Genomic DNA, 27,192 nt, shown 5'->3' with positions numbered 1-27,192 from the left:
TGGACACACCTACAGCGGTTCAATAATAGTGAAGACATCACAACTATGAAATAACACACATGGAATCATGAAGGATCCAAAAAACAGTTAAACAAAATACATTTTATATTGTCACGTGTGCTCCCTCTCCGGCCTCTAAGTCATCAGGCTGCTCAATATGGCACACACCTGTCACCATCGTTACGCGCACCTGCGAGTCATCAGACTCACCTGGACTTCATCACCTCCCTGATTACCTTCCTTATATATGTCACTCCCTTTGGTTCCTTCCCCAGGCGTCATTGTTTCTGTTTCTTGTCTGTGTGCTGTTTTAGTTTCTTGTTTTGTGTTATGTTCCATTTCTTTATGAAAACACTCTGCTCCCTGAACTTGCTTCCCGACTCTCAGTGCACATTGTTACATTTATTTTAGATTCTTCAAAGTAACCACCCTTTGCCTTGATGACAGCTTTGCACACTCTTGGCATTCTCTCAACCAGCTTCACCTGGAATGCTTTTCCAACAGTCTTGTAAGAGTTTCCACATATACTGAGCACTTGTTGGCTGCTTTTCCTTATCTCTGCGGTGCAACTCATCCCAAGCCATCTCAATTGGATTGACGTTGGGTGATTGTGGAGGCCAGGTCATCTGATGCAACACTCCATCACTCTCCTTCTTGGTATAATAGCCCTTACACAGCCTGGAGGTGTGTTGAGTCATTGTCCTGTTGAAAAACAAATGATAGTCCCACTAAGCGCAAACCAGGTGGGATGGCGTATCGCTGCAGAATGCTGTGGTAACCATGCTGTTTAAGTGTTCCTTGAATTCTAAATATATCACTGACAGTGTCACCAGCAAAGCACTCTCACACCTCCTCCTCCGTGCTTCATGGTGGGAACCACATATGCAGAGATCCTCCGTTCACCTACTCTGCATCTCACAAAGACACGGCGGCTGGAACCAGAAATCTCAAATTTGGACTCATCAGACCAAAGGACAGATTTCCACCAGTCTAATGTCCATTGCTTGTGTTTCTTGGCCCAACCATGTCTCTTCTTATTATTGGTGTCCTTTAGTAGTGGTTTCTTCACAGTAATTTGACCATATAGGCCTGATTCACGTAGTCTCCTCTGAACAGTTGATGTTGAGATGTATCTGTTACTTGAACTCTGTGAAGCATTTATTTGGGCTTCAATTACTGAGGCTGGTAACTCTAATGAACTTATCCTCTGCAGCAGAGATAACTCTGGGGCTTCCTTTCCTGTGGCGGTCCTCATGAGAGCCAGTTTCATCATAGCGCTTGATGGTTTTTGCAACTGCATTTGAAGAAACTTTCAAAGGTCTTGAGATGTGCGTATTGACTGACCTTCATGTCTTAAAATAATGATGGACTGTCGTTTCTCTTTGCTTTTTTGAGTTGTTCTTGACATAATATAGACTTGGTCTTCCACCAAATAGGGCTATCTTCTGTATACTGTACCACCAATACTTTGTCACTACACAACTGATTGGCTCAAACACATTAAGAAGGACAGAAATTGCACAAATTAACTTTCATCAAGGCACAGTCTCAATGCATTCCAGATGACTACCTCATGAAGCTGGTTGAGAGAATGCCAAGAGTGTGCAAAGCTGTCAAGTTAAAGGGTGCCTACTTTGACACCTTTTGTTTAACACTTTGTTGTGTTATTGTGTTATTTCATAGTTTTGATGTCTTCACTATTATTCTACAATGTAGAAAATAGTACAAAAATAAAATAAAGGACACCCCTGGAATGAGAAGGTGTGTCCAATGTTTTGACTGGTTCAGTATTAGATCTAGATATTGTGTGTACAGTATACACTGATATGTAGGCTATGTGTGACATTTTAAATGCATGCATTTCAGTCCTTGACTTTTAATGTTCTGTACTATGTATTATGTCATATTTCATGTGGACCCCTGGAAGAGCAGCTGATGCTTTTTCATGGATTCTAATAAGCACCCATAAATACCAAATACTAATATGTTGTGTTGACTTAGGCACGTTTGCTGAATTCCAAATCCGACCATAGCAACTTCTCCTAGGCACTTCTTTGTATCTTAAGTAACTGAATATATTTAAGCCAGCTTCAACCTTGCCTAGGGGGTAGGGGTTGATTTGGTATTCATCATAGGATCATGGGTGTGCAAGTTAGTGTATATCTGCTTCGAGATTCTATTAGGGTCGATATAGACAGTAGAAGACATACATGACATTTAATACAAATAATATGTGCAACCATTCTCAACGTCGTATTTCAATTTAAAGTTCAAGTTAACACATTTGATTATACCCATATGGCGTCCTTAGACACTGGTGTACTTTACACACTGTAGGTATAGGCTAACAGCAATAAATGGCTAGGAAAAATGGCTAGGACAAAACTCCCTTGAAAGGCAGGAACCTAGGACGAAACCTAGAGAGGAACAAGGCTCTGAGGGGTGGTCAGTCCTCTTCTGGCTGTGCCGGCTGGAGATTATAACAGTACATGGCCAAGATGTTCAAACGTTCATAAATGACCAGCAGGGTCAACTAATAATAATCACAGTGGTTGTAGAGGGTGCAACAGGTCAGCACCTCAGGAGTAAATGTCAGTTGGCTTTTCATCGTTGATTATTCAGAGTTAGAGACAGCAGGTGTGGTAGAGAGAGAGAGAGTTGAAAACAGCAGGTCCGGGACAAGGTAGCATGTCCGGTGAACAGGTCAGGGTTCCATAGCTGCAGGCAGAACAGTTGAAACTGGAGCAGCAGCATGACCAGGTGGACTGGGGAGAGCAAGGAGTCATCAGGCCAGGTCCTGAGGCATGGTCCTAGGGCTCAGGTCCTCTGAGAGAAGAGAAGAGAAGAGAAGAGAAGAGAAGAGAAGAGAAGAGAAGAGAAGCGAGAGAAAGGGGGGGGGATTAGAGAGAGGATACTTAAATTCACACAGGACACCGGATAAGACAGGAGAAATACTCTGGATATAACAGACTGACCCTAGCCCCCCGACACATGATCGATTGCAGCAGAATTACTGGACACTGGGACAGGAGGGGTCCTGAGACACTGTGGCCCCATCCAACTATACCCCCGGACAGGGCCAACCATCCAACCATAGTATCAGTAGTCAAGTCCTAGTTATAGTGAGCAATAACAGTCTTGGGACTGTGTAGAGGCCTGGCCAGTAAAATGGGGTCTGAATGGAGGTAATATGTCATGGGGTCTGTGATTGGTGGTGATATGTCATGGTGTCTGATTGGTGGTAATATGGCATTGGGTCTGATTGGTGGTGATATGTCATGGTGTCTGATTGGTGGTAATATATCATTGGGTCTGATTGGTGTTGATATTCCATGGGGTCTGATTGGTGGTAATATGGCCATGCAGGCAGACACATGATCACTAGCGCTGACTCGGACAGTAGCCTGCAGGACGCACAAAGCTCTCTGTATCTGGGTCACAGGAGCCCACAGGCCTCTGTTCTCTTCCTCTCCTGCCTCTGCTCTGTCGTTCTTCATCCAGCTTCTCTCCTCCACATACTCTCTCAACAGAGAGTAGGAACTCATTGAATATTTCCTTTCAAACCAGGGTAGGAATGGAAGGTTCTTTCTTAACAGAGGGTAGGACTAAACCTTCTGTCTCAAAAGAGGGTAGGAATTGAGAGTGTGGGAGTCAAAAGGTCTAGCTCTGAGCTAATGGAATAGAATATACTATCTGAATGTTGCGGGGTCAATCTTGCATTTGCGTCCCGTGCCATGGCAACCATGAAAAACACTTTAAAATGAAAATAGATATTCATCATTTGTTTATACTGAAATGGTTATTAATCACAAAACATAATGTAAGTCCTTCATTACTGCAACACTTTGTGGCAGGGATCATCAACTAGACTCAGCCGCGGGCTGATTTCATTCCTTGACCGGATGGTCGGAACACAATTGCTAATCATTTGTAGACTGTAAATTGACTGCAAGAAGCCCAAACAGATATAAAATTTGACTCAAACGTAATCATTTCACACCTTGCTTACGATTGTATACAATCATATGCCTCTGTATTATGCGTGGGAAGACTTGGTAACAGATTTCCTTCATTAAAATCACTTGGAGCTGATTTCCTGGTGTTTTCATTGTCTTTTATGTCCTACAATGAAACTTAAAAAATGATAATACATCTAAAGTATTCAGGCCCCTTTACTTCTTTCACATTACAGGCTTCCAGTTGAAGCTCGCATCCGCTACAAGACCATGGTACTTGCCTACGGAGCTGTGAGGGGAACGGCACCTCAGTACCTCCAGGCTCTGATCAGGCCCTACACCCAAACAAGGGCACTGCGTTCATCCACCTCTGGCCTGCTCGCCTCCCTACCTCTGAGGAAGTACAGTTCCCGCTCAGCCCAGTCAAAACTGTTCGCTGCTCTGGCCCCCCAATGGTGGAACAAACTCCCTCACGACGCCAGGACAGTCAATCACCACCTTCCGGAGACACCTGAAACCCCACCTCTTTAAGGAATACCTAGGATAGGATAAAGTAATCCTTCTCACCCCCCCACCCTTAAAAGATTTAGATGCACTATTGTAAAGTGGCTGTTCCACTGGATGTCATAAGGTGAATGCACCAATTTGTAAGTCGCTCTGGATAAGAGCGTCTGCTTGATGACTTAAATGTAATGTAAATGTTATTCCAAAATGTATTAAATTGTTTTATTTCCTTATAAATCTGCATACAATACTGCATAATGACAAAGCAAATGCAGGTTTTTAGACATTTTTGTCAAATGTAAAAAAAAAATAAAAAAAATTGAAATCCCATTTACATAGGTATTCAGACCCTTCACTCAGTACTTTGTTGAAGCACCTTTGGTAGCGATTACAGCCTCAAGTCTTCTTGGGTATGACGCTAGAAGCATGGCACACTTGTATTTGGGGAGTTTCTCCCATTCTTTTCTCCAGATCCTCTCAAGCTCTGTCAGGTTGGATAGGGAGCGTTGCTGCACATTCTCTCCAGTTTGATCGGGTTCAAATCTGGGCTCTGGCTGGGCCACTCAAGGACATTCTGAAACTTGTCCTAAAGCCACTCCTGTGTTGTCTTGGCTGTGTACTTAGGGTCGTTGTCCTGTTGGAAGGTGAATCTTCGCGCCAGTCTGAGGTCCTCAGTGCTCTGGAGCAGGTTTTCATCAAGGATTTCTCTGTACTTTGCTCAGTTCATCTTTCCCTCGATCCTGACTAGTCTCCCAGTCCCTGTTTTGGTACCCCTCCCCAGATCTGGACCTCGACACAATCCTGTCTCGGAGCTCTATGGACAATTCCTTCGACCTCATGGCTTGTTTTTTTGCTCTGACATGCCATGTCAACTGTGGAACCTTGTATAGACAGGTGTGTGCCTTTGTAAATTATGTCCAATCAATTGAATTTACCACAGATGAACTCCAATAAAGTTGTAGAAACATCTCAAGGATGATCAATGGAAACAGGATGCACCTGAGCTTAATTTTGAGTCTCAGAGCAGAGGTTCTGAATAGTTATGTAAATAAGGTATTTCAGTTTGACACTTTCAATACATTTGCAAAAATGTCTAAAAACCTCTTTTCACTTTGTCATTAAGGAGTATTGTTGAAGGCTGAAACGTAACGGAATGTGGAAAAAGTCAAGGGGTCTGAATACTTTCCGAAGGGGGGGGGGGGGCAAATAAAACCAAACAAAACCATTGGGTTATCCCAGTCGCGATGCTGTTTTGGGGATTTAGGGATGTCTACCTATTATTTTGAAAGCTAGAAAGTAAACAAAGTATTTCATATATTGTATCGATCAATAAAAACAAAGAAGGCTATTAAAATAAAATGTTCTTTCAACAATAACACCTTCAATTTGTCATTGGTGTTACTGTCATTGGTGTTACTGTCATTGGTGTTACTGTCATTGGTGTTACTGTCATTGGTGTTACTTCTCCTACTGGTGGCACAATGTTATAATCATGTTAAAAATGATTTCAAGACTGCGATATTAGTTCATTTAGAATGGGAAGACGTACCCAAAAATATATAAAATGTTGTTCATTTTCTCCAAAATGCCATGCCCAAATGCCACCACAATTTAAGATCGACCAAGCTTTTTAGGCGTCACATAGACTTGGGGTTAAGAATATTGGGCCAGTATTCAAAAGGTCACTGGTTCAAAAATCCCTGAGCCGACTTTGTGAATAATCTGTCAATGTGCCCTTGAGCAAGGCACTTTACCCTAATTTCTCCTGTAAATCACTCTGGATAATAGCGTCTGTTAAATCACTCATATGTAAATGTTTAGATGAGTGATAAGATAGTCAGGTATCATCCTTAATTTAGATGGAACCAAAATTGAACTGTGCACTTGACACCCCTGGCACAAGTCCTACATAATCTTGCAACAGCGTCTTGGTTATAGCCTACCATTGTCACTGTGACTCAAGGACACTACACACAGTCACAATATCCTAACACAACCGAATAGATTTAATGAACTTTGTCCTCTCCGTTGGAGGCTGCCCAAATTCCCTTAAAAAGCCAAGCTTCTTTAATCCAGAGTCTGTGTATTGCTTTAATCCACTCCTGAATTTGAGCCAGCTAATTGTGTGAACAGTAGGTGTTCAGTTGGATCGCTAGCTAGCTGGTGTGTGTTTGTCATTAGTATGGATGTAGTGTCTGTAAACATTTGATTCATTGTTGGGAAGCAATTACAGGCAATTAAAAGGCTATTATGATGGCACTGAAGGACATCGGAAGTTAATCTGGTCTATCATCACAATAATTAGCCCCTCATTGGATCTGATGGAGAGAGAAATATGATGGTCTTATACCCCTCCTTTTTTTTGTCTTGGGAAAGTCTTCAACTCCTCTCTCTCCTCAGATAAAGTATTCAGATCTTCCCAACTTTATTCGTCACGTCTGCATTATCTTACAAACGTCTGACTGGAAGCGGATAGATGGATCTTTCTCACTCACATCCCCTTTTCTCCGTTCCCCCACACGTCTCTCCATCCATCTCTCTCTCTGACTAGCAACGGTTGGCAGGGAGAAGACAGTTGTCCGGCTTAAGGGATGGGAACATATCTAACTCCCTATCCTTTTCTCTCTCTCTCTCTCTCTCCCTTTTCCCTCTCTCTTTCTCCCCCTAGCAACAGCCAAACTACTGGAGCTTCAAGGTCAGTGCTAAGACTGTTTGTGTTTTAGTGTGAATATGTGTCTCTGTCTCTGTGGATTTGTCTGTAATGGGATAAACATTCATAGTGTCTGTGTGTACATCTGTGTGCTTCTCTACTCCTCATTGTGAGTGTTGGCACACACCTCTGAGACTTGTTACTGGTGTAGGAATGCATCTGCTGCTGTATTTTGAGTCCCTCATAGTGGGGCCAAGTCCCAAGTTGAGATCTGTGTGCTGAAATTGGACACACCTAAGTTATGCCTTGATGTCAATGGGAGATTTGTGCGAGAACGTACTTTGCCTGGATCTCAGGTTAGGATTTGGGCCAAAGAGACTTAAAATATCTGTAACATGTAAATCATTATCCTGATTCGCAACAGTTGTGGTTTACATTCCGTGTACATGAACCAACACGACTGTAGAACAGTTCTGTCTGCAAGGTTTAGGTACTCTTAGTGGACAAAGTAAGCATTCTGGCTCAATATGGTGGCTGTGCATCCCCCATGTGGGCACTACATATTGGTTCCCACATATTCTGTAATGCCACTATGTAAAGTTGGTACAGAGAATGTAGAATGGAAGGGCTACTGATTCAGTTGAGATGTTTTTTTTGTGTTTTTTTTGCAAAATGCTATATATGCATTGTTTAGCTGGAATGGAATGTTTGTGTCCTTTATAATTGCCTGTGATATGTGTTTGTATCACTTATCTTAATATGAATGCACTAACTGTAAGTCACTCTGGATAAGGCAATCTGCTAAATGTTCACATACAGATCTCATATTACTCTGTGGAATTTTGTTTTCTAAACATTGATGTCACAAATGTAGAATTTGTACATTTCTTCACATTTGACCGTGTAAAACCTAGCAGTGCTACGTATATCTCTGAAACACACCAATCTCTTTCATCATTTCTTTAAACATATTAATCTCATTTACCCCCCTCGAAATTAAAATGGATATAAAGCGTTTTGGAATTCAACTCTTCATATGAATAATTTGCTATGACAGAGATCTGACTGTTGTGTGTTGCTGACCAAAGAACAAGGCCGGAGAGGAGAACAGAGGAAGGAACAAAGAACAAGGCCGGAGAGGAGAACAGAGGAAGGAACAAAGAACAAGGCCGGAGAGGAGAACAGAGGAAGGAACAAAGAACAAGGCCGGAGAGGAGAACAGAGGAAGGAACAAAGAACAAGGAGAGGAGAACAGAGGAAGGAACAAAGAACAAGGCCGGAGAGAGAACAGAGGAAGGAACAAGGAGAGAGGAGAACAGAGGAAGGAACAAAGAACAAGGCCGGAGAGGAGAACAGAGGAAGGAACAAAGAACAAGGCCGGAGAGGAGAACAGAGGAAGGAACAAAGAACAAGGCCGGAGAGGAGAACAGAGGAAGGAACAAAGAACAAGGCCGGAGAGGAGAACAGAGGAAGGAACAAAGAACAAGGCCGGAGAGGAGAACAGAGGAAGGAACAAAGAACAAGGCCGGAGAGGAGAACAGAGGAAGGAACAAAGAACAAGGCCGGAGAGGAGAACAGAGGAAGGAACAAAGAACAAGGCCGGAGAGGAGAACAGAGGAAGGAACAAAGAACAAGGCCGGAGAGGAGAACAGAAGGAACAAAGAACAAGGCAGAGGAAGGAACAAAGAACAAGGCCGGAAGAACAAGGCCGGAGAGGAGAACAGAGGAAGGAACAAGAGAACAGAGGCCAAAGAACAAGGCCGGAGAGGAGAACAGAGGAAGGAACAAAGAACAAGGCCGGAGAGGAGAACAGAGGAAGGAACAAAGAACAAGGAAGGAACAGAGGAAGGAACAAGGGCCGGAGAGGAGAACAGAGGAAGGAACAAAGAACAAGGCCGGAGAACAAGGCCGGAGAGCCAAAGGAGAGGAGAACAGAGGAAGGAACAAAGAACAAGGCCGGAGAGGAGAACAGAGGAAGGAACAAAGAACAAGGCCGGAGAGGAGAACAGAGGAAGGAACAAGAACAAGGCCGGAGAGGAGAACAGAGGAAGGAACAAAGAACAAGGCCGGAGAGGAGAGGAAGGAACAGAGGAAGGAACAAGGAAGGAACAAGGCCGGAGAGGAGAACAGAGGAAGGAACAAAGAACAAGGCCGGAGAGGAGAACAGAGGAAGGAACAAAGAACAAGGCCGGAGGAGGAGAACAGAGGAAGGAACAAAGAACAAGGCCGGAGAGGAGAACAGAGGAAGGAACAAAGAACAAGGCCGGAGAGGAGAACAGAGAAGGAACAAAGAGGAAGGAACAAGGAAGGAACAAGGCAAGGCGGAGAGGAGAACAGAGGAAGGAACAAAGAACAAGGCCGGAGAGGAGAACAGAGGAAGGAACAAAGAACAAGGCCGGAGAGGAGAACAGAGGAAGGAACAAAGAACAAGGCCGGAGAGGAGAACAGAGGAAGGAACAAGGAAGGAACAAGGCAAGGCGGAGAGGAGAACAGAGGAAGGAACAAAGAACAAGGCCGGAGAGGAGAACAGAGGAAGGAACAAAGAACAAGGCCGGAGAGGAGAACAGAGGAAGGAACAAAGAACAAGGCCGGAGAGGAGAACAGAGGAAGGAACAAAGAACAAGGCCGGAGAGGAGAACAGAGGAAGGAACAAAGGATGGAAGGGTGTTTGAAGCTCAAATTTCAGAATTTGCAACAAGGGAAGAGTTGATGCTTTCAGAATGAATAGATGGCCAACAAAAGTCTACAGTGTAGAATGGCGGTGTAGAATGGCAGTGTTAGGTATCTTTGTAGCATCTAGACAGAAGCATCCTACACACAGATGCATTCCATTAGTGTAGTAATCTCTCCGCTACATTTCCACGGTAAATATACAGAATATTTCATCATTAATTCACAAATGTACTATTTCCTATTTGGATTTCCAATCCCTGCATTCCTAATTTGTATGTCATATAATACCTCCCTACTAATTACATAACTGGTGGTTTCCTCATATGCCAGCAGTCCATTTCCCTCTTATCTCATTCAATGTCACACACACAAGCTTTATTGAATCCCCCGTTCGCTGTTGGCTCCCAGTTCTAACGGGATTGCTTATCGCTCGCCCTCTCTTCCTCTCAGGGAGGCTGCTGTTCTCACTATTCTGATGCAAGAGAAATCCCTTCAGCAGTGCTCTTAGTGTGTGTTTGTGTCGGTGTGTGTGTCTGTAACGGCCCCTTGCTAGTTTCTTTTGATGTTTCATTGGCTTGCTAGCACTTCACAAGTGCACGTGCATGCACACGTGCACACTGTAGATTCGCATACAAGCACGTCTGCATTTACACGGAAGGTCGTTGATGTAAATGTAAATGCATGCACAAGCTATGCACATACAGAAACACACACACACACACATCCGCACCAGCAAAATCACAAAATCATTTTGAAGACTCGCCTCCTTCTCACATTCTCTCAGATCCTCTGACAAAACGGAGGGATTGTCTGTCTGTTTAAACTACTCTCCATGGGGAGGCCATAACATGGATTAATATGCTTGCAGTGCTATCTCTTCTCTCTTTCTGACTGCAAAGACTGCTAGGCAACAACAGAGGAACCGAGGACCTCTGCTGTATAATTCCCTCCCTTTTGCGGATCCCAGCCCCACTAATACAAACATTAATACCACTGTCTGTCCCTCATAGGCCTCGGTCTGTCTGTCTATCTGGAGTGGGAAAGTAATCAGAGTCCATTGTCTCCTCTTCACCACCTTACTGTTGAATCAGGCCAGAAAGTCTATACTATAGTTAAAGTGTGTTCCAAATGGCACCCTATTCCTTACATAGTGCACGACTTGTAACCAGAGTCCAATGGGCCCGGTCAAAAGTAGTGTACTACGAAGGGAATAGGGTGCCATTTGGAACGTCGCCTTAGAGCCATGTAAAGGTGCTAGCCGTATTCACATGTACAATGAGTCATTCATCCGATCCAGGTGAAGTCATCATGTCTCCTACAGTGCATGGATTCCTTGGGCTTGACTCCTTTTATTCAGAGCTACTCACAACAGAAAATGGATTTCATGCAGGGGCTCTTGTTCGGTGTTCTGTAAGTGGTGTAGCAAAAAAAGTGCTGCTTGAATGTTCTTTGATTGATTGGTTGGATTATTGATTGGTAGATTGAGTGCTTGATTGATTATTGCACATGATAGGAGGTGAACAGAGGCGACATACAGGTAACTGCTAAAATAAAGGAAGCACCAACATAAAGTGTCAATAGGTGTCACACCCTGACCTTAGTTATCTATGTTTTATGTATTATTCTGGTCAGGTCAGGGTGTGACGAGGGTGGGTATGTGTGTTTTTGTCCTGTCTAGGGTTTTTGTATATCTATGTTTTTTTTGTATGTCTAGGTAATGTAGGTCTATGGTGGCCTGAATTGGTTCCCAATCAGAGGCAGCTGTTTATCGTTGTCTCTGATTGGGGATCCTATTTAGGTTGCCATTTTCCAGTTTGTTATGGTCTGTGTAGTTGCCTGTCAGTACTTGGTTTATATAGTTTCACGGCCGTTTTGGTAGTTTGTTTAGTGTTCTTTCTTTATTAGAAGAAGTATGTATTCATATCACACTGCGCCTTGGTCTCATCAATATGACGAATGTGACAATAGGGCATTGGGCCACCACGAGTGGCCAAAGTCGCCAGGAACAGATTCAATGTGCCTTTGCAATGATGCAAGTGTCTGGAGGGATGTGACAACCTTCTTCTATGAGAAATTCCACATTTGGTGTTTTGAAAACAGTGTCTCACACACCTTACCAGAATCTCCCAAAAGTGTTAAATTGGGTTGAGATCTAGTGACAGACACCCCCCTCTTTAAACCCCCTATGCTCCATTGAGATCCGTCTTTCCAAGTCACTGAGACCTCTTCTAGTTATGGGAGCCAAAATTCTGGTCAACTGGGCATGACGCTAAGCGTGATGGGATGTTTTAATTTCTTAATCAACTCAGGAGCCACATGTGGCAGCACCTGCTTTCATTACACTTTGTGCCCCTCATTTACTCAAGTGTTTCCTTTATTTTGGCAGTTACCTGTATGTGACAGAGACTGTCGATATACTGTAGAGGACAATGGCACCATAAATAGTATATTCTACAATAAACAAAGCTAAAATCACTATGCTGTTGTTCAGTGTCCTGGTTGAATGCACTGGTAAGTGTTACTGCCAAAGGACTGAAATGTAGAAGCAGCATAGTTAGTATATAGTATTTTGACAAGACATTGAGGCGTTTCAGAAACCCTCGATGTCTAAGTGGGGAATATCTGCGATATATTTTTGTCACTTAGCAGACGTTCTTATCCAGAGTGACTCACAGTAGTAGTTAGTACATACTTTTTTCTACACACACACACACACACACACACACACACACACACACACACACACACACACACACACACACACACACACACACACACACACACACACACACACACACACACACACACACACACACACACACACACAGCATTGTTTACAATAGAGGACATCCCTGGACTTGCCATGACACTTGGGGTCCCAGCTAGCAGGCTCAGTAGCTAAAGCATTTGAACAGCTGCTATTGTTGTCCTTGGCTGTCTGAGTGTTGATATGGTGTTGGGTGGAAAATCACTATTCCCTGATCTGACTCTGAGAATGGCCTGTGTTTTGCAGCCCTAAAAGGCTTAGGATGCCTATGGTGGCCATGTTTCCCCTTGCGACCACCTGCAGGAAATGCAAACGTGTCGTGCAGGGCTCCCCAACTGGCGGTCCGCGGGCCGATATGGTCCACATATGGTTATATATGGTCCCCCAAGTTTTCTGAACAAAAAATGTACATTTTTAAAAATTAAATATTTTTTTATTGTTGGACATAAAAGGCTGTAAAAACACAAGGAAATCAGCTCCAAGTGAATTTAATTTAAGAAATCTGTTCCCATGCGTAATAGAGAGAAACATGTGATCGTACACAAATGTAAGCAAGGTTTGAAATTATTATGTTTTAGTCAAACATATCTGTTGGTGCTTCTTGCGGACAATTTGCCGTCAACACATTATTTGTAGTTATGTTTCGGCCCCCCGACCATCCGCTCAAGAAAAAATTGGCCCACTGCTGATCATGCTTTGCTATGATCTGCCAAGACAGAGAGAGGATGTTTGGTGCATAAATGGCTTCTAAAATGTGTAATTTCCACTTTTACATTTCAGACTTCATTTGCCCAAACAAAAAATATATAAATCTTGACAAAAATGTCCATCAATTATAATCCACATAATAATTCACATCTCCTGTTGCTGCAGGATTATTTTCCTGCTGTAGCAAACTGGCACAAATTAAGATCCTACATCTGTATGCTGTGGCACGTGGCCAGAATCACTTATCAGCACACTTCGCTATGATCTGCCAAGACAGAGAGGATGTTTGGTGCATAAATGAATAATAATTTAATGAGGACTTATTAAGGACTTTCCTTTAAACTGGAGAAGCTAAATTAAAATCCTTAGAAAAGTTCTCCCAATGCTTCTCCCATACTCACATCCTTGAGGTCAAAGGTTCCCCAATTACAGAGCTCACTGGAAAAGTATGCCAGGACTGCAGGGTAGCAATGCCCATGAAATTGATGGAGTAGTGATGGTTGGACAGACAGCACTTAGGGGAGCAGTAAGATAGCGAGGTGAAGGATGATCAAACAGACCCTCAAAAGAACTACACAGCAGTATGTGAGAGAGAGAGAACCTCCATTCTGATAGGGACTTGGGGCAGTAGAGATACAGTACAGAGATTGATAGAGACGTAGGATTGTGAAGAAGTAGTTTGAGACCTGTAGTCATACAGAGACCCCCGGTAAGGGACACAGAGGTAAGAAATGAATGTGCACATGAGTGACACTTTCTCACTGCTTCTAAACTGATCACTAAACGTGTTGCCTGTTATTGGACAAATGATTGACTCCCAGTTATATTGCTTATATGGTTGTCCAGTGTCATACATTTGATAGTTTGGGTATTTTCTCTTTGTAATGGAAGCTGTGTCTATTGTCTGCATAGTTCCTCTCGTTGACACAGATAACACTGCTCCATGACTGATGTTTTACGCAAAAGACCATGAGATCTCCAGTAAAGATTACCCAGCCTTAGCGAGAGTCAGGTGAGAGAAGCACTGTCATAAACCAAGAGAGAATCCATGAGACAGAATGGCCTTCCGAGACTTAAAGGAGGTAATGAGTTATTCTGCAGCAAAAAAGAATGCCTTCCTAAGCCTTCCTAAGGCTGTTGACATGATGACAAAACACTGTTATAACGGGTCATAAGAATTGACGACAACCAAACGGACTTATAACAGCGTGACAGGCTCAGAAGAAGTTATAGATTATTCTTTTTGCCGGGGTCCAATTATCCTCATTGGATGGAGAACTTTATTACAGTATCTATCCAAGTTTAATTGCACAGGCAGAAACATGGTCATGATTATCGAGGGCATAGGTGGAATTGGAAAAATATGCACTCCTGTGAAATGTCCAGGCATTCTGCAAAAAAAATATGTATTTATATTCCCCCCAGAGATTTTCACTTTGGAAACCACATTCCCAGGCGTTCTTCGCCAATTCCACCATCTCCTCCCTGGGATCGTGCTATTGAAGAAGATGGAGGTGGGGGAGTTTATTGGGCGTTACCCTAGAGAAAATGACAGCTCGTAATGTAGACAGACACAGCGGGAATAAAACGTGGGCATACAGAGCGCAGTCAAGCTTGTCTTCTGGTTCCCAGGGGCGCACGGAGAGGAGCCCTGCCCTCTGAGCCCTGCCCTCTGAGCCCTGCCCTCTGAGCCCTGCCCTAAGAGCCCTGCCCTAAGAGCCTCTCCACAGCTGCTGCCTGCACACTGAAATGAGAACTAATTAGGAAAGAGCCGACAGGAAGTCAACCATCATGTTGCACTTTACGACTTTTCCTCTCATTCTCTGCTTAAGTATCTCTCGCTTGGTCTCAGAATCAGTCTTCCTCCTTTTGCCTCTCTCTGTCTCTCCTCTCGCTTTCTCTCTCTTTCTTTCTCTCGATCTCATCTCTCTCTTTCTCTATTTCTCTATTTCTCTCTTTCTATCTTCCTTTTTTCTTTCTTTCTTTCTCACTCTCTCACTCTCTCTCTCTCTCTCTCTCTCTCTCTCTCTCTCTCTCTCTCTCTCTCTCTCTCTCTCTCTCTCTCTCTCTCTCTCTCTCTCTCTCTCTCTCTCTCTCTCTCTCTCTCTCTCTCTCTCTCTCTCTCTCTCTCTCTCTCTCTCTCTCTCTCTCTCTCTCTCTCTCGTTATCTCTCTCTCTTTTCTCTCTCTCTCGTTATCTCTCTCTCTTTCTCTCTCTCTCGCTCTCTCGTTCTCTCTCTCTTTCTCTCTCACACACCTTCTCTCCTGCTCCCTCCATCCTCGCTCTACAGCTGACTAACCACACACTTTGTAATCCCCTCATGCCACCAACTTCTCTTCTCAACAGCTTGATGCTTGTGGGATGTTAGAAGCAGAAGGTGCACTGCTTCTGGTTGACACACAGTCCATAAATCTCAACACAAATGAGGGGCACCACTCGCAATCCGTCATCCTGCTCAATTCGTGACGAGTGTGTGTGTATGTACATTTTGTGTGTGTGTGTGTGTGTGTGTGTTTGGAGGGATGGGGTTAAGTGTGTGTCTTTGTGTGAATGTATGTGTGTGTGTGTGGATGGATGGGGATAGGTATGTGTGTGTGTGTGTGTGTGTGTGTGTGTGTGTGTGTGTGTGTGTGTGTGTGTGTGTGTGTGTGTGTGTGTGTGTGTGTGTGTGTGTGTGTGTGTGTGTGTGTGTGTGTGTGTGTGTGTGTGTGTGTGAGCATACCCCCATGTGCAGTTTGGGTGTGCCTATTGCACGAACAACAAATCAAAGCAACGGTGGCGTTTGGGGAGACAACAGATGCATAACTGAATGTGAGCAGTGTTCACAGAGCACTGTGGGAGCTCATTACTGTAGTCTTTGGGCTGGAAAATATCTGTCGGTAGGGATTCATTATAAACAATCTGCTCTAGCAACTCCTGCCGCGCACAGCTGTAACAAGAGGTCCTCTTCCTCATCCCCACTTTTCCTCACGTCTTCATCATATGTTCTCTCTGTGGTTTAAATTGGGTGAAGTCTGAAGGCTCAGTAGTCACCTGCATTTCAATGGAAGTCTGTCTAGCTAGTGTTCTGCGAGCTTCGTTTGTTAGCATTAGCATAACTAGAGTTATGTTGGTTCCTCTAATTCTCTGTAGAGTGGATACTGGTGAATCTAGCACTTAACCACCTAAGACCACATCATTTACATAGCATTAATATTAGATAGGCCTATTTATATCGCTCCATTTCTTAATGTAAATTGTTTCTTGGCTAGTGTGCACTCAAAATGAATTCAACAAGTTTAACTCCTCAGCTCACACTTAAATACATTTGTTTGAAGCTTTGTAAAATATGTTTATTACAACCGTTTTGGTGGCTGCGTCGTCATTATGTTTTATGCAGTTGACTCATCCCGAGGAAACAGCTGTGCTGTTGTATCTTTGTCTAGGATTGTTTTAAGAGATAATTTAACACTGGATCATTTATTTTATACTGTTTTTTTCCCCACGGTGTATACTTATACTGTAATCTTCACAAAGCTGTATTCTTTATTAAGCTCATTCTAATATACAGTATTTACTACTGCACACTGCAGTAGTAGATAAACTGTGTACGCGATCAATAAACTTTGATTTGATTTTGTTGTCTTCTGGTTTTATCTTGTTTTATGCAATTCTCTTGTTTTGGCTGTTATTGTAGTTGTCTTTTTCCAGTGGTTGACTTGTCTTGTCTGAGTTTGTGGTTGTCTTTTTGCAGTGGTTGACTTGTTTTGTCTGAGTTTGTGGTTGTCTTTTTGCAGTGGTTGACTTGTTTTGTCTGAGTTTGTGGTTGTCTTTTTGCAGTGGTTGACTTGTCTTGTCTGAGTTTGTGGTTGTCTTTTTGCAGGGGTTGACTTGTTTTGTCTGAGTTTGTGGTTGTCTTTTTGCAGTGGTTGACTTGTCTTGTCTGAGTTTGTGGTTGTCTTTTTGCAGTGGTTGACTTGTTTTGTCTGAGTTTGTGGTTGTCTTTTTGCAGTGGTTGACTTGTTTTGTCTGAGTTTGTGGTTGTCTTTTTGCAGTGGTTGACTTGTTTTGTCTGAGTTTGTGGTTGTCTTTTTGCAGTGGTTGACTTGTTTTGTCTGAGTTTGTGGTTGTCTTTTTGCAGTGGTTGACTTGTCTTGTCTGAGTTTGTGGTTGTCTTGTCTTGTCTGAGTTTGTGGTTGTCTTTTTGCAGTGGTTGACTTGTTTTGTCTGAGTTTGTGGTTGTCTTTTTGCAGTGGTTGACTTGTCTTGTCTGAGTTTGTGGTTGTCTTTTTGCAGTGGTTGACTTGTTTTGTCTGAGTTTGTGGTTGTCTTTTTGCAGTGGTTGACTTGTTTTGTCTGAGTTTGTGGTTGTCTTTTTGCAGTGGTTGACTTGTTTTGTCTGAGTTTGTGGTTGTCTTTTTGCAGTGGTTGACTTGTTTTGTCTGAGTTTGTGTTTGTCTTTTTGCAGTGGTTGACTTGTTTTGTCTGTGTTCATTGTCACAGCAGCTGTGTGTTTTTGCTGTGGTGGTTGGGGGGTTTTAAGTGTTGATTGATACAATCTGTCTCTCCCTCTATCCCATAGGCCCGTACCCCCCGTGTGATCCGACGCAACCCCGACCAGCCGGCTCTAGCTGACCAGGCCAGCAGGGTGTCCTTTGCCTCGGCTGAGAGTCTGGAAACCATGTCTGAGGCCGACGTTCCCCTCGGGTTCAACCGCATGAACCGCCTCCGCCAGAGCCTCCCCCTGGCACGCTCATCCAGCCAGGCCAAGCTCCGTGCGCCAGGTCAGAACATAATGGTCATGTCACGCTCATATCAGTCTTATTGACCACAATCATAACAACAAGTCATCTGTACCATCTTTGGGGTTTGCAGGCAGGTTCACTCTAAAGGAAGTTTTATTCATATTCATATTCATAAGGAGAATGAGGATCACATTCATGAGGAGGTTTCTCAAGTTTATACTTGATTCTATTTCGAATTCGTCACTGATTGTCTAGAATTAATTTAGAAAATGCCCCAGTAGACAGATGAGATTATTGTGATTGTGCCCTCTCTGCCCTCTGTCGTGTGTGTGTTTGTTGAGGTATTATAGTCAAATGAATCTCAATCCTCTCCTCTCCTCTCCTCTCCTCTCCTCTCCTCTCCTCTCCTCTCATCTCCTCTCCTCTCCTCTCCTCCTTCCTCCCTCCTTCCCCTCAGGCATTCTCTTCCTCCAGCTGGGCGAGGAGACGAGGCGGGTGCACCTGACCCACGAGCTGACCAGTCTGGAGACCCTGAGAGCCCTCATTGTCCACATGTTTCCCCAGAGGCTGACCATGGCAATGCTAAGGTGGCTTTATCACACTTTAGTAGAACGCTTTGTTATAAAGGCTACATAACGCTGTCATAAGAATGACATAACAATGACATAGACGGTGTAATAAACAATCAAGACAACTGGTGTCACCTTATGATAGCTGACTTTTAGCTAAGATAACATCTGATTAATTAGCTGGCAAGCTAAAGATGAATTCAATGAAATGAAACAAAAACAATCCTTATTAGGTCATTACCAAACAATAAGTGGCATGTTGAATTGTAAATGCTCGGGTGTCAATGCCCATGTTCAGGTGCCCCAGCACGGCCCTGCTGATTAAGGATGAGGCCCGCAACGTATTCTATGAGCTGGAGGACCCACGAGACGTACAGGACCGCTGTGTCATCAAGATCTACTGTAAGGAGCCTGTCTACGGCACCTACCCCGGACACCACAACCCACATCTGGCCAACGGAGACCTAAGGGTGAGTGTAAAGGGGGAGGTGTGTGTGTGTGTTTGTGAGTGGGAGGTATTTGTGTGTATCTGTGTCTGTCTCTGTCTCCCCCCCCCTCTCTGTCTGTCTGTCTGTCTGTCTGTCTGTCTGTCTGTCTGTGTCTCTCTGTCTCTGTCTCTCTGTCTCTGTCCCCCCCCCTCTCTGTCTGTCTGTCTGTCTGTGTCTCTCTGTCTCTGTCTCTGTCTCTGTTTCTGTCTCTGTCTCTGTCTCTGTCTGTCTCTGTCTCTGTCTCTGTCTCTGTCTCTCTGTCTCTGTCTCTGTTTCTGTCTCTGTCTCTGTCTCTCTGTCTCTGTCTCTGTCTCTGTCTCTCTGTCTCTGTCTCTGTCTCTGTCTCTGTCTCTGTCTCTGTCTCTGTCTCTGTCTCTGTCTCTCTCTCTCTCTCTCTCTCTCTCTCTCTCTCTCTCTCTGTGTCCATCTGTATGTGTGGGCCTTGTTCGCCATGAGGAATCGTGATCCCTAAAGGTTTAACCGACCTCAGCAAGCTCTCTACCGAATTGAAAGCAAACACTGAGCCCAAGTACTCCTTCACCCCAAATAACATATTTGCAGCTACTCATGCTGTTCTGACAGTGATATTATGTTGTTTAGTAATGGAAAAATGAGTAGCTATTAATCAACCTACTGGAGCACAAATGAAATTCAGCCAGTCTCTATTAAATAAGTCTGCACGAATGAGTAATATTATACTACAACAGTAGCACTGTTTTTGAATCCACGCTGACCTGTTTCCCTCCAAGGCAAAAAGGGCTATTTGCTGACTGATAATGTTGTATAATATTGTACATACACAGTTGTTCTCAAATGGTGTGTCAGCTAGAGACATGGCTTTGTGTATTTCATCAGACACTAAAAAGTGATTTAGACGACAACTCAAACAGTTTGAGAAACGCTTGAATACACCATGGAGAATTGGCGTTGTCACTAGACATAAGCAGAAAAGAATGCAATCAAAAGTGAGTATGGAACTTGAAGCTCTTGACCCGCTCCACTACAGCCCCTTTGATGTGTACGGGGGCGTGCTCACACCTCTGTTTCCTGTCGTCCACGATCAGCTCCTTTGTCTCGCTGACGTTGAGGGAGAGGTTGCTGTCCTGGCACCACACTGCCAGGTCTCTGACCTCCTCCCTGTGGGCTGCCTCGTCATCGTCGGTGATCAGTCCTACCACCGGCGTGTCGTCAGCAAACTTGATGATGGTGTTGGAGTCGTGTGTGGCCACATGGTCGTGGGTGAATAGGGAGTACAGGAGTTGACTAAACAAAACAGCCCATATGTGTTGTTGCCTACCCTCACCACCTGGAAGTGGCCTGTCAGGAAGTCCCGGATCCAGTTGCAGAAGGAGGTGTTCAGTCCCAGGGTCCCGAGCTTAGTCATGGGTTTAGAGAGGACTATGGCGTTGAATCCTGAGCTGTAATCTATAAACAGCATTCTTACATAGGTATTTATTTTGTCCAGGTGGGTGAGGGAGGTGTTGAGTGCAATAGATATGGCATCATCTGTTGAGGCGGTATGCGAATTGGAGTGGGTCCAGGGTGTTTGTGATGATGCTGTTGATGTGAGCCATGACCAGCCTCTCAAATCATTTCATGGCTATTGATGTGAGTGCTGTGGGACAATAGTCATTTAGACAGGTTACTTTGGCGTTATTCAGCACGAGGACTGTGTTGGTCTGCATAAAACAAGTTGGTATTACACACCGGGTCCATGGCTTCTGGTCGGGGTAGGAGGAGGAGGACAGACTTATGGTCTGATTTGCCAAAGGGAGGGCGAGGGAGGACCTTGAATGTATTTCTCTGTGTGGTGTAAATGTGATTTAAAGTTTTGTTTCCTCTAGTTGCACAGGTGACATGATGGAAAAAAATGAGGTCAAATGGATTTCAGTTTCACTCTGAATTGTGCATTTTCTTGATTGCGTATGGCCCTATACAGCTCGTTGAGTGCGGCCTTAGTGCCAGTATCAGTTTGCGGTGGTAAATAGACAGCTACGAAAAATATAGAAGAAAACTCTCTTGGTAGATAGTATGGTCTGCAGCTTATCATGAGGTATTCTCAGGAGAGCAAAAACTCGAAACCTCCTTAACATTAGAGCTCACTCCGCAGCTGTTGTAAACAAAGAGACATGCCCCTCCTCCCTTCCGGTCTTGACCGCGCTTAGAAAAACTAGAAGGATGTATATTTATGTCCTCGTTCAGCCACAACTCTGCGAAACATAGGATATTACATAGGATCCCTCTTATCCCCCAGCAAATAAACCCAAGGTGAAGTGGGCCATACATGAGCCAGCAGAGCAGATTACAGACTGTAAACCATGACGGTACCACCGAGTAGCGCTGCACAGAGACTATAGAGGGACAAAATGGATTGGATGACAGGGCTTAGCGGAGATTGATTGGCAGGTTGGTTGGGCGCTGAGGAGAGGGGTTAGAGTAGTGTGAGGAGATACAGTGAAGCTGTGCTCTGCTGTGGTCTATGACGGGGATTTGTGTGACAGTGGGGCTCAGGGATCCTGTCCGAGAAGTCGTGGTTCGCCCCTCGCTAGTCAGTCACAGCTAGTGGGATTATTTTTTGTACGTATGGAGGCAATTGCATCTACAGGCGGTGATGTAGATGGTGGAGATTTAAAAAATAAATAAGTGTTTATTTAACTAGGCAAGTCAGTTAAGAACAAAGGTGCCCCAGTTATTTCTCCAGTGTGTGTAGAGCACAGGGGGCTCTAAGGTGCCACTGACCTCCTGTGGGCTGCTATTGTCTTGTCAGGAAGGCTATTATACTTTAAGAGCCCAGGGGGTCATTAACTCAGGTTGGCTTTCAAGCTGCATCCAATTATGTGCAATTTTCTTTTGAATCACCAGTAATATTATATTGTAAGGTATTTTATTCAACTTCACTCTTCTTCTATTCTGAGTATGTCTATCGTTCCTCTCTTCCTCCAATGACAGAGGGAGATGGTGTACACGCCCCAGCAAGATTCTCCATCCAACCGTCGCCTCAGCAATGCCCCCGCCTCCTCCTCCGCCTCGACCCCCTCCAGCTCCCCGTCCCGCGTCCGTCTCCTCTACAGTGGCGGTGGCCGTCCATCCTCCTATGCCGGGCAACCTCACCTCCAGCATCACCCCCACACCCACTCCCTCCCCCACCCCCACCACCTCTCGCCCGGGGGCCAGATGGCGGCACACCACCACCCGCAGCAGCATCACCCCCAGCAGCTCCAACCCCAGCACCACCATCTCCAGCACCATGCCCAGGCCAGCTTCTCCCCCAGTGCCATCCTGGAGCGGAGGGACGTGAAGCCCGATGAGGAGGTCCACGGTATTGGCTCCAGAAGCATGGTACTCCTGCGGGGCGATGGAGGGGGGATCTATGCCGACCCCTATTCCCTGGGCCAGGAAGGGGGTCGGCTTAGTCTGGCTGGCCCCCACTCTCCCCTACCCCCGAGGGGGGATCCCTATGGCTCTCTCTACCGGCGAGGAGGAGGTGGTGGTGGAGGGTTGGGACCCGGCTCTGTGCGCTCCCTCACTTCCTACTCGGCGGCGGCTCTGCAGGGAGAGCTGATGGACAGCGGCATCCTATACAGGCCTGGAGGCCCGCTGTATAATGATGCTGCCTACGCCGCGTCCATGTTGGCCATGGGTTTCCGGGTGCCACCCCCCTCGTCCCCGCAGAAGATCCCTGACATGAGGGACTCGTATTCGGGCACCTTGCCCGGCCGGGGCTCCCCTGGGAGGCAGACCCTGCGAAGGGACTCGGTGTCCTCCTCCGTGTTTGGGGAAAGTGCCAAAGCTCGGGGTCAGGGGTCAGGGTTGGGGTCAGATCAGCTGTGTCTGATGGCTGGACCTGGAGGGGAGGGAGGTGGTTTCAGTTCAGCACCAGGTTTTAGTTCACCTCTACCAGGCAATGAGACCGAGACCAGGTGAGAGAGAGAGAGAGAGAGTGTATGTGTGTGTGTGTGTGTGTGTGTGTGTGTGTGTGTGTGTGTGTGTGTGTGTGTGTGTGTGTGTGTGTGTGTGTGTGTGTGTGTGTGTGTGTGTGTGTGTGTGTGTGTGTGTGTGTGTATGTTTCATGTGTCTGTGATGGTTATTTTGTGTGTTTCTGAACTTACTCATACCCTATGTGTTTCACTGCTAAGGGGGCGCATGGAGGTCATGGAGAAACAGATAGCCAGTCTAACTGGTCTACTGCAGACAGTTCTGACCAGGGGACCAGAGGCAGATAGCCCGTAAGGCACACACACACACACACACACACACACACACACACACACACACACACACACACACACACACACACACACACACACACACACACACACACACACACACACACACACACACACACACACAACATACACACAGAGTGGGGACCTTTAACTTATTTAGTCTTTTTCAGGGATAAGATCGAGACGTCCAGTGACTGCTCGGGAACAGACAGTAAGTATCAACTGAAAACAGAACAAATATACTTTCCCTGTGTCCCATTGACGTGGCAATATAAAGGGTAAGGGTTGCAGACCATCATCAATGTTCTGTAGCTGAACTGCTCATGTGACTAAAGTGTGTATTGGTTTTTGTTAGTAATGTGTGCCGTGCTTCTTGTGCCTTATTTTAGCTGGACGGTTAAAAAAAAAGAAAGGTATCTTCTTGTCCAAAAAAAAAAGTCCTTGTCTTTTCCCCTCCCTCTGTGTCTCTCTGACAAATTCCTCCCTTTACAGTTGATGTCTCTCGTGTGATGCACTTTGAGTTTTGTGAGGATTCGGTTTTGATTCTCTTATTCTTTATGTCTGTGTTCAGTGTTCAGTGTCTGGATTCAGAACTGGGCTCAAAATGTGTTTCCCATTCACTACTGTTCCTGCTGGAGTGTCATTTGGATTGACTTGTCATCATCAGTAGTGGTGTGGTCAGGTTTCTTTGTATGCATAGTTGGTGCTTTGGGTATATCAATATGTATTTGTACTCCTGATACCATTCACACAGACCGGCAAAAATATGGTTAATTGCTGGAAGTGGTCTGTGAAGGGGATTTTGTGTTGTCAGATGAAAGTAGGCCTTTACCTTTTTGATCCAGACAGGTATTAAAAGGCAAGCTTTTAGATAGACAATGCACTTAGACACACACTGGAACTGTGACAAGCCCTCCCCCAAAACAAGGCGTTCTTCAAGAATTAGTTGTGCCAAGCTAGTTCACCTAAATTACAAAACCTATTTGCCTGGGAAATTATCAATGCTAATGGTCTTATTTGGACTATTTACAAAGCAATTAGATTATTTTCTATGTAAAGCAATATGTGATTTCGTAGTTTGGGTGAACTCTAAGTTTGTGTGTACCTTAGTCTTATCAAACCAGTCCCTTTGTTTTGTTATGCCTGAGAAAATGCCATATAAACAAAGCCATTTATTCATTGTCATTTCAATGGCCCCTTGTGTCATTTCAACTTAAGCGTCAAAGACTTGCTTGCTCCGGGCTTGCTGTTGTTACCCCTGAAATCTAGATGTATGCAAAGAAATCCAGCTTTGTGTGTCCTTAAAACGTTCCCCACTCCGTCAATCATCATTACACCTATGTATAATCGAGTAAATCCTCCCCCCTGTTATGATGGATGGTATAATTGGCTTCTGTGAGAGCTGAATGCACATTCACGAGACCCTAATCCTGCTTTCTGATTGGCCAGCTCTGACGCCATCAGCTCCGTTGGCCCTGATGCCGCCCCCGCCCACAGGGTCCGCCCAGTCACTGACAGTGTCGCGGCTGCAGATGCAGAACCACCTGCATGGCCTGCAGCAGAACACCAGCAAGCTGCGCATACAGCTGTCCCAGCTGCGCGACATCCAGGTGAGCTCCAGAGAACGGTATGGCCGTACACACACACACACACACACACACACACACACACACACACACACACACACACACACACACACACACACACACACACACACACACACACACACACACACACACACACACACACACACACACACAAACACATATTCCTCAAGGCTCTAGTTGTTTTTACATGTGTTTATATATCAATGTGTAGATTGTGTGGCTTTGTGTTTTTGTTTAACTCTCCTTGTGGGTACCTCACAAGGATTTTAAAACAAGGGCTATTCGGACAAGTGGGGACATTTTGCGGTTGCCACAAGGAAAAATTGTATTTTTGGCTTAAGGGTTAGGTTAGGAGTTAGGGCTAGGTATAGTTTTAGGGTTAAGGTTAAGGGTTTGGGGTTAGGTTTAGGGTTAAGGTTAGGGATTTGATGTTAAGGTTAGGTTTAGGGTTAAGGTTAGGGGTTTGGGGTTAAGGTTAAGGTTAAGTTCAGGGTTAAGGTTAGGGGTTTGGGGTTAAGGTTAGGTTTAGGTTTAGGGTTAAGGTTAGGGTTATGGATAAGGGTTAAGATTAGGGTTAGATTTAGGGTTAAGGGTTAGGGAAAATAGGATTTTGTATGGGAATCAATTCTTTGGTCCCCAAAATGATAGCAATACAAAACTGTGTGTAATTTTGCATTTGGCCTGCCTTTTGGTCTGTGTGTGTGTGTTTTGACTTGTCGTTTTGTGTGTGTTGACTTGTCGTTGTGCATGTTTGACTTATGCTTGTCTGACGTATTGTGTGTGCGTCCAAATAACATGTCTTTGTGTCTGTCCATGCCTCGCCTCTCAGTTGGAGAACCAGGACTCAGTGCAGTCCCTGCTGAGGCAGACGGAGTCGGAGCTGAGCCTGATGATGCTGGATGCCATGCGGACCCAGGAGGACCCTCTGCAGAGGCAGCGTCTCTTAGTGGAGGAGGAGAGACTCAAGTACCTCAACCAGGAAGAGCTGCTCATCCAGCAGCTGCAGTGAGTTCAGCCTTTAAGTCAGGCTCAAGCTAGGGTCTGTGTGAATGGAGAAATAATGCAGACTGATTCAGATAGTAGAAAGCTGAATGGTACATTTAGTGTTGATCTGGAACCATGCAGTGCCTGCATAACATGGCTATAAGACAAGTGGCAACTGATTTTGGTCTTCACAGTGATCTGGAGAAGTCAGTGGAGGAACTCCAGAGGAACTCGTCAGTCAACCATGGCCTGGTGACAGAGAAGGACGTGGAGCAGAAGAGCATGGAGCTCAGGTCTTTGGGAGAGACCCTCACAGAGCTCAAGAGTAAGGATATCAATAGGGGATAATGATAATGATACAGGAAGATACAACAGTAAGGAAATGTTTGGATGGATTAAAATTAACCCCTCATATAATTACCTTACTAGATAATTACCACAATGACCAAATCTGTTGCATTGACAGTGATTAGTCAGGTGTACGTGCCTAATATGAGTATGTATCGCAGCAGGTAGCCTAGTGGTTAGAGCGTTGGGCCAGTAAACAAAAGGCTGCTGGATCGAATCCCCGAGCTGACAAGGTAAAAATTTGTCGTTCTGCCTCTGAACAAGGCAGTTAATCCACTGTTCCCCGGTAGGCCGTCATTGTAAATAAGAACTTGTTCTTAACTGACTTGCCTAGTTAAATAAAGGTTCAATCAAAAATAAAATCAAAAAATGATTAAGGAAGAGGTGCTAAACATGCATATGTTGTCCCGTCTGGCATCATAGCACAAAATCACACAGTGGAACGAGAGGCTTGTTTACCAACTTGTGATACCAGACTGGTTATGCGCCTAAATACCCTGAAATCTTTCTCCATGTGGTAGCATAACCACAGGGGACAGAAAGTACAGTAAGCCCCAGGAAACAAGACACTGCATGCATGTTTTACACACAAGCATAGATATACAATATACACCTTCCCTCTCTCATTGAGTTAATGGTGCTTCAGTCTCTGTATCTGTCTTTCTCTGTCTCTTCCTCCCTCCCTCCAGACCAGTTCCCCAGTCTGCAGAGTAAGATGCGGGTGGTGTTGAGGGTGGAGGTGGAGGCTGTCAAGTTCCTGAAGGAGGAACCACACAGACTGGACACACTGCTGAAACGCTGTAACACCATGACCGACACACTGACCACACTACGGAGGTACGGTTCAACAACTGTGTTACATTAACATGTTGTTGTAACATCATTGTTACGATGGTTCCATTCAACTGGTGACTTGGTTTTCAAGATAAGTAAAAAAATTATACTCTTTCAGTACAAGGAGAAAGAACAGTTCATAACACAAACCTTT

General features: G+C 44.8%; 1 protein-coding gene across 3 annotated transcripts in view; it reads left to right on the top strand.

Annotated features, from left to right (window-relative positions):
* LOC118363362 (SRC kinase signaling inhibitor 1-like) overlaps nt 1-27,192 on the top strand; it is a 62,183-nt gene that overhangs the window by 20,731 nt on the left and 14,260 nt on the right. For all 3 annotated transcript variants that reach the window (XM_052490568.1, XM_052490565.1, XM_052490564.1), the window contains exons 4-14: nt 7,129-7,155; nt 17,820-18,021; nt 18,440-18,569; nt 18,850-19,021; nt 21,989-22,959; nt 23,176-23,265; nt 23,436-23,476; nt 24,715-24,875; nt 25,702-25,877; nt 26,051-26,181; nt 26,894-27,041. In XM_052490568.1, the coding sequence (XP_052346528.1) occupies nt 7,129-7,155; nt 17,820-18,021; nt 18,440-18,569; nt 18,850-19,021; nt 21,989-22,959; nt 23,176-23,265; nt 23,436-23,476; nt 24,715-24,875; nt 25,702-25,877; nt 26,051-26,181; nt 26,894-27,041 (2,249 nt within the window). The remainder of the gene's footprint in view (nt 1-7,128; nt 7,156-17,819; nt 18,022-18,439; nt 18,570-18,849; nt 19,022-21,988; nt 22,960-23,175; nt 23,266-23,435; nt 23,477-24,714; nt 24,876-25,701; nt 25,878-26,050; nt 26,182-26,893; nt 27,042-27,192) is intronic.

Source organism: Oncorhynchus keta, chromosome 3 (genome assembly GCF_023373465.1).
Source record: "Oncorhynchus keta strain PuntledgeMale-10-30-2019 chromosome 3, Oket_V2, whole genome shotgun sequence".
NCBI lineage: Eukaryota > Metazoa > Chordata > Actinopteri > Salmoniformes > Salmonidae > Oncorhynchus > Oncorhynchus keta.
This window is presented reverse-complemented; position numbering and strand designations above follow the sequence as displayed.